The sequence below is a fragment of the Triticum aestivum genome, chromosome 5B (assembly GCF_018294505.1).
Source record: "Triticum aestivum cultivar Chinese Spring chromosome 5B, IWGSC CS RefSeq v2.1, whole genome shotgun sequence".
NCBI classification, from domain to species: Eukaryota; Viridiplantae; Streptophyta; class Magnoliopsida; order Poales; family Poaceae; genus Triticum; species Triticum aestivum.
Genome location: NC_057807.1, coordinates 211,291,698 through 211,299,130, shown reverse-complemented (window position 1 = coordinate 211,299,130; position 7,433 = coordinate 211,291,698). Strand labels below are relative to the sequence as shown.

Sequence of the window (7,433 nt, the reverse complement as noted above, 5' to 3'; positions counted from 1 at the left end):
TTCCACAAATGGTAAATCATTAGAAACTTGTTGAAAAGATGCAACTTTTGTAATACTCTTAACCTTTTCTTTTCAAACAACTTACACTAATTTATTTTAACCATTTATTTTTGAATAAAGCATACAATATAACCCTTGGAAAGTTGTTGAATAGATAAGAATTTTTTTCATGTAGAGTATTTTTGTTCCAAATTTGTAATGGATTGAGAGAATTATTTTCAAACATGGGACACATCATATTTTTTGTGTTTTTCGAACATGTAAACACACGCTGAACCTCTCTAACAAGAATTTTCCACCTTCCGAGAGAAGAGCACTTGAACTTCTAGCAAAAAAATATTAGACTTCACCTTTTTACTCTTTTTTCTCATATGAAACACACACCATGCAATACGTGAACTTCTCGCTATTATCACTTTGAACTTCTCTCTGTTTCACTCTAGTAATGGAAAAAATCATAGTTTTTAATAGACATTGAACCACTCTAACTTTCTTATTTTGAACTTCTTTGTGCGTTAGAAATGTAAAAATTGGAGTTTTTTTGGAAAGATTGAACATCTTCGCTATTTCGAATTGAACTTATTAGTTTTATTCTTTAGTAACTAGAAAAATCCAATCGCTTTTTCCAATTTGAACTTCTTGGTTTATTCTCTAGTAACGTGAAATCTAATTTTTTATATACATTGAACTACTCCGTTTTTGAAATTGAAATTCTTGTTTTTAATTTCTAGTATTGAGAAAAATCTGAGTTTTTATAAACATCAAATAGCTTCATATTTTTATTTTTAGACTTCTTAGTGTGATTCATTAGTAATGGGAAGAGTCCAAGTTATGTAATAAATATTGAACTACTCAATTATTTAAAGTTGAACTTATAGGTCTTATTTTTAAAAGAGGGAAAATCCGTTCTTTATAAACTTTTTGAACTGCTCGGTTTTTTCATTTGACATTCTTGGCATTGCAATAAACATTGAACGTCCCCATTTTTTAAATTTGAACCTCCATGTTTTTGTAGAAACGGGAAAATTCCATTTTCTCTATAAATTTTGAGTTGCTCTATTGTTTAATTTGGCCTTCTTGGGTTATTCTTTAGTAATGGGGAAAATCATAATGTAGTAATAAACATTGAACCACTGTGTTATTTGTATTTTAACTTCTAAGTTTTTTTAGAAACGGGGAAAGTCTGTTTTCAAAGTAAACTTTTTTGAACTATTTTTTGGTATTTTCAGTTTGACCTTCCATTGTGAGATATTTTGATGGAGTTCCTCTTTTATTCAAAATTGTTGCAATGAACAAACTTTTCAGGGAATTTCATTAACTTCATTTTTTCAATTTCATTTACTTCACCTTTTTTTCTTGTGAACTTCCCATCTTCAATGCAGCCCTACTAAATTGGTTCATCTACACATTAGCCATAAAAAATTAGCTACTATTTTTTTCATTGCACAAAATTGGTGAATGAACATATTGGCCCGTTGAAAAAACAAACATTTTGGACTGCTGTATATTACTACTAAGTTGTTGAAGTATAGGAAAGTTCTTTTTACCCACATAATAATAGACACATTTGAGAGAACATCTTTACACTGCAATTTTTTCAAAATTGGCCGGAAAAATGGTTCCCTTTTTGCAAACACCAAGCACAAAAAACAAACACAAGATGAATTGCTGTTGGAGTAATAAGACACTGAAGAATTGCTGCAGATTCTTTTGTTGAACTTCATCCTGAAGAAAATGTTGTATATGCGGATGTGAGCAGTGACCCGTGGTGGACGGAGAAGGAGCCGAGGGCCGGCAAGATGCTAGTGGCGCTTGCCATCGGTGATGGCCTGTGGCACAACATCGGAGTCACTCATGGCCGGAGCAGAGAAGGAAGGAGGAGCTCGTGGCCGGAGCAGAGGAGGTGGAGGGGAGGGGAGCTGTGGCGCGCTTGGGGCTGGCAGTGGATGCCGGCGCTCCTGAGCTGGGGGTGGGGGCGCTGACAGTGACCGGGTCGAGGAGCGGGTACATCGCGGTGGCCGGACCTAGACGCGGGGCAGAGCCAGATCCAGGCGAGGGGAGGTGCCGGGGCCAGATCCAGGCGGTAGGGGGGTTCCAGGGCGGATGGAAGGCCACCGGCGGCCGCCGCTGCAGAGGATGGAGCGGAAGGTCGCGTGACAGCATGTGCGCCGGGCGGAGGTCGGCAAGTCACCGTGGCCTCCCTGGGAAGGACGAGGCGGTGCCTCTAGGAAGGTCACGGCGACGCCACTAGGAAGGACGAAGCGGAAGGACGAGGTGGTGCCCCTTGGAAGGTCGCAACGAAATAAGGCAGGGTGGTGCCCGGGGCAACCAGCGGTGCCTGAGCTCTTCCACCGGCATGCACGGGAAGGCAGGAGGCGAGATCCCGGTGGCACGGAACAACGAGATGCAGCTTGCAGCGTTGGTGTCTTGGTGGCGTCGACGATGGGATCTTGGGGCAACGGTGTCTCCGGTTGGGGCACGAAGGGGTAGTGGCGGCGGCGGCGGTTGGGGATGGGTTGGCGGGCGCATCCCCGTTGGGGGCGGGAGGTGGGGAAGGTGGGGGATCGGTGGTGGATCGGGGGAGGGGAGCGGGAGGCGGGGTGGGCTATTTTGTTACCGGTAACAGAATATTCCCTCGGCCCTATATAGAGTAGCGACCGAACCGGCGGTACTGGAGTGAAAGAAAAGAAAACATGGGAGCCCAACTCCTCAAGCCCATCATCGTCCTCATCCACAACCCCACGACCCGCCTCGCACCTTCTCCCTCCCGGCCGCCGCGCGCGTCCCAGCACTGGCCGCCGTGCGCCTCCCACCTCCCGGCCGCCGCGCGCCTCCCACCTCCCGGCCGCCGCGCGCCTCCACCTTCTGTCCACTGGCGCGCCTCCACCTCCCGTCCGCCGCCACAGCTCGACCTCCCGACCACCGCGCGCGTCCATCCTCGACTGTCGGCACGCCTCCACCTCCTACATGTCGCCATGGACCTCCATCCCCGGTGCGCCGGACCCCTCTTCCCCACCGCGCCACCGCCCCCCTCTGCCTCACCGGGTCGCACCGCGTCCCCCCTCCTCCGCCTCACCGCGCCTTCCCCAAGCGCGACGCCGTCGACACAATTGCAGGGCCAACTTGCCGCTGACCATGCAATCTTCCTCAAGGAGCTCGTGTCCAACGAGACTGTAAGGAACAACTACTCGAGTTCTGAACTTCTTACTCAGTAATGCTAGTATTGAGGGAAAATGGGCTGAAATGCATTGCAAATTATCTCTCCGAGACCCTGGCAATTATTCAGTCCACGCCGCCACACAGTCAAACTGCATCCGCCATCTCAGTGCGACCTCTTATACCTTTGCAACCCTGTGTCCCGCCATCCACCGAGTAGTCCAACCTCAGGTGCGGCCTTGTCAGCAGCATGTTGGGGGTCCTCTGTTTCTCTTATTGCTGCTCCAAGCTGCAACACCTCATGCCATCTTCATCACTGTAGGGCTATGTTCTGAGAAAATCCCCTGAAGCGAAATTGTTGCCGATAGCCATTGACCATGAAGCTTCTCTGCCCTGCTGCTACTACTACATGAGGTGATCGTAGTGCTCAGTTATTTTCGTGTGATGCCGCTGCTTTAGCCAACTCTGAATGCATAGGTGCCGAGTGTGCTGCATTAGCCATTTTTATTATTAACACGTACATCTAGCTTGTCTTGAAGCTTCATGATGTGGAAAAAACATTGGGGAAACTTCATGTTCTACATAGATGGAGTTATGTTCGGCTGCACTTTGTGTCATTTAGGTTGTTCTCTAGCTAGTATCTAACAAAAACGAATCAGTCACTTGAGCGTTCTAGAAGAAAAAACTGAAGCTGAAATATCACTCATGTTTTGTCTGTGCTTACGTATGTAGACATGATTTGTATGACAAAGAAGCTCTGCTAAGTTAAATAGATTCAGTCGCATATATGTTTGTATGGAAGTACAAGCATCGGTCAGGACTTCTTTTACAATGTTGTTTATGCTGAGTTCCACTACAAAAATGTATACTTTTTCTCTGAAAAAAGTTACTAATATAAAGTTTCCCTTCCTGTCTATTATAATCAGTACTGATGGACATATGAGGTCGTGTGGCCACACTTTTTTTGAAGGCGTATCTCCATGCAATCACACCTTTTTCCCTGGTCCTTTGAGAGGTGACTGATCTGTTGTCTATGCTGCTCTTTCAGTAACTGAACTGTTTTCATGTGGAACTATTGCAAACCAAACAGGCCCTAAGCTTGGTGCATATCACGAATAATGGCAGAACTAGGATATTGTGCACATTACAGTGTTGAGAAAGAGAAGTAGCTGGTTGAACACTCCAGCAAAGGTCAGGAATCCACTATGGAAGCTTAATCAGAGCTTGCCTTAGTATCTGAAATCTTGACTGTAGTAGTGGACCATGACATGAGTGTCCATGGTTGAAAAACCTTGACTGAACCATGACATTGTCGTATCTGTGCTACTTTTAAGTTATGCATTGCTCAGTGTTTCAACCACAGTGGGCGCTAGTGCTCCCTTTCTTAAGAATTATCATCAATTATAGGTTTTTTGCACCACAAAATTTTGATTATATTGATACCTAATAATAGCATGTGCTCATTTTTGAATTGAAACAAAAAGAGTCTCTCTAATAATAAATGGGCTCTCTAATAATAAGTTCTAAGGAAATAAATATAGAAGTTCATATTTCAAAACAAATGAAGTATTTTGGAAGTAAAACAAACTATTTCAAAGTACATAAATTATATTTAGGTATCTTTGTGTACTTCAACGTTACTGTACATCAACTTGTTCTTCAATGTTAAATATAGAAGCGCTGCAGGGGCGGTCGCCGGCGGAGGGCGGAGTGTCGGCAACAACCACCTCTGCCCCATCCTGCTCCTCCTCATCGCGTGACCGTCTCCTTGGCCGCCCTGCCCCTCGACGTCAAGCACTGCCCTCCCATGAGAGATCGAACAGACAAGGCACTCCTGCCATATTCTTCCCGTGGATCCAGCTCCTGTTCCCCGCCAACAGTAGGAGACATGAGGTCACCTCTGGCGTTGCTGGTGGCGTGAAGGCCGTCAAATGGTAAATTTCCTACCCTTGTAACCTCAGGTACTACTACAAAGCAGAAAGGATCTATGTAAGTTAGTTAATAGCACCATGATGTGCCTATTGTGCTGCAAGACTGCTAGTTCTTCAACTAAAAATAAATATACATTTCGCTTGTCATGCTTTCTGGATGTGGTATTACATGATACAGTCCCAAAAAAGTATAAATTTCTTCTATTGTCAGTTCAATTTTCTCTAGTATGTATGTTCTGAAGATGATGAGAGAATGGTCTGGTGGAGATGATGCATGTTTGTTAGCTTTTTATCATGATATATAAAAAGATGCTGGTAGCTCTAGTACCTATACTACAACAGCTCATTGAAAAAAATCAGTTCAATACATACTTGGAAAAAGTTCAATACTAAGTGTTCTCTGCCTATCCTTACATTAGCTAGTCTTCACCATGTCCAGATAGTGCCTAGAATAAGTTAACTCATGCATTTCCATAAAACTATGTACTGATAAATCAGAACTCGTGCATTTCCATAAAATTCTGTAAGTATCGTGTGTGTGTTGTTACAAATCTGAAATATTTTTCCAATCATACTATTGATGTAATCACCTAAAAATGTTGAAGAAAAACTCTGCAAGTTTGGTGCGTGTGCTGCTACAAATCTAAACTTCTTGTCCAGTCATTCTAGTACTGATGAAGATCGAGTTGACAGAAATAATGTAGTCAATTCCTGAGACCCTTACTAATCCTTCTACATATAGAAGTTGTGCCTCATAGCCATACATGACTTTTGTCTTTGTTCCCTGCTTGTTTTTGTAAAATTCTTTGAACTGATTTAGGTGATATATTTGGACCCTTGCCTCGTCAGTACAACAGCACGCTCCACAGCCGGTCAGGAGAAGAGTTGCATGCAGGCCACCCTCTGCTCCGTCCTCGATCCCGCGTAGTCATCTCCCTCTCATCCTCTCTCTGCTCCATGTGTGTGTGTGCAGGGAGTGGAAGAAGATAGTGCAGGGGAGTGGGAGGTCCTTCCATGGTGAATTCATAGGCATCTTCCATGGAGATTGTGAACTCTCTCGATTATTGCTTGAGGATTTATGTTGGTCTGTCCACTGTAGTTCCTGTATACTCTTTTTCTAGTGTTCCTCTTTTGATGTTGTTGCAGGTGTTTAATAACCCACTGATATGATTTTGGGAAACAAGCTTCAGTACAGAGAAGCTTCGGTACGAGAAAAAATGGGTCATCACTTCATCCATATGCAACCTCCTGCGTGGTCGTACATTTTTATTTGGAGCTACTCGCTGTGTGGTCATCCATATGTGTATTGTGTTGTCAGGTCGTGTGCATGTTTGTTACAAGTTCATTTATATGTTGGTAACCACTATTATTGCTGCTAGCTATCGATTTGAATGTTGTATTACTGTAGCCCCTTCGCTGGCTTAATCTCCTACTATTTGCTAGCTTGGCATTGTAAAAACATGACAAGTTCACAACTACAAAAGTTGTAAGTTCAAACATGGTGTACCAGATAACTTTGGGGAAAAGAAAACACAGAAATTCAAATGGTAAAAGTTCCAGTCGCAAAATGAGAGAAGTTCAAAACATTGTTGCAAAAAATATTGAGTTCAACAAAAAAAAGGAAACACACATGATTTATTTTTTTTGAAAAAATATCATTCAGTTCAATGATATAAAACATGCAAGCTCAAACTGTTGCCGAAGTTACGGGATAAACAAATTTTCCTATTCAAGTGAAAGCTCCGAGTACATGATGGATGTGGGAGTTATTTTTACATTCACTGTTCGATGCTTCTCTTTATGCAATGTTTTATGTTTTCAAGTGCTCGATGAAAATTTATGTTCCTAGTAGTTCATGTATTATTGCCTGATGAGTTCATGTGTTACTGGCCAGTAAGTAAACCTATTAATCACTCTCTCAAGTGTGATGAAAAAAATTGGCAGTAAATTGATGTAAAAATATCATTGAGTTCAAAACACGCCGAGACACGCGACATCCACCCCAGTACGGGCGTAGTAAGTACCTCAGTACGAGTTTAAAACGGTGGTCTGTTCGGAATAAAAGAAATGGCAGAAAATCAAATTGTAAAGTTCAAGCAAAAAAAAAGAAACCCCATGAAAATCCAGCTTACTCAGTACCTCAGTACAAGTCGTAAAATGAGAGAAGTTCAGAACAACGTTGTCAAAAAAATGTTGAGTTAAAAAAACAAAACAAACACATTTTCTTTTTGAATAAAATATCATTCAGTTCGATAATACAAACCATACAAGTACAGGGGCGACGATACAGTAAACCGTTGAAAACTTACGAGAAAAATATTACCCAAAAAATAGAGCAAAGTCTAG

General features: G+C 42.8%; 1 protein-coding gene across 11 annotated transcripts; it reads left to right on the top strand.

The window, feature by feature from the left end:
• The first annotated feature begins 2,679 nt into the window (after positions 1 to 2,679).
• LOC123111036 (uncharacterized) lies at positions 2,680 to 6,486 on the top strand. 11 transcript variants are annotated; one of them, XR_006454062.1, is made up of 5 exons: positions 2,680 to 3,387; positions 3,479 to 3,570; positions 4,083 to 4,171; positions 4,843 to 5,090; positions 5,908 to 6,486. XR_006454062.1 is itself a non-coding variant. In XM_044531714.1 (5 exons), exons 1-5 carry the CDS (start codon positions 3,244 to 3,246, stop codon positions 6,013 to 6,015), a joined length of 663 nt encoding a protein of 220 aa, XP_044387649.1. In that variant the 5' UTR covers positions 2,680 to 3,243; the 3' UTR covers positions 6,016 to 6,486. The 11 variants fall into 11 exon arrangements, 2 of the variants coding, with proteins under 2 accessions (XP_044387649.1, XP_044387650.1); XM_044531714.1 differs by having other exon boundaries at positions 4,832 to 5,090; positions 5,937 to 6,486; XM_044531715.1 differs by having other exon boundaries at positions 4,832 to 5,090.
• The last annotated feature ends 947 nt before the right edge of the window (positions 6,487 to 7,433 follow it).

What these genes read in the sequence shown, in the direction of transcription:
- LOC123111036 (XM_044531714.1), top strand. Translation starts at nt 3,244, where the DNA reads ATGCATTGCAAATTATCTCTCCGAGACCCTGGCAATTATTCAGTCCAC. An exon ending in ACCGAGTAGTCCAACCTCAG is followed by an intron (nt 3,388 to 3,478) that starts GTGCGGCCTTGT and finishes TCATCACTGTAG; the next exon opens with GGCTATGTTCTGAGAAAATC. An exon ending in TTTCCCTGGTCCTTTGAGAG is followed by an intron (nt 4,172 to 4,831) that starts GTGACTGATCTG and finishes TGTTAAATATAG; the next exon opens with AAGCGCTGCAGGGGCGGTCG.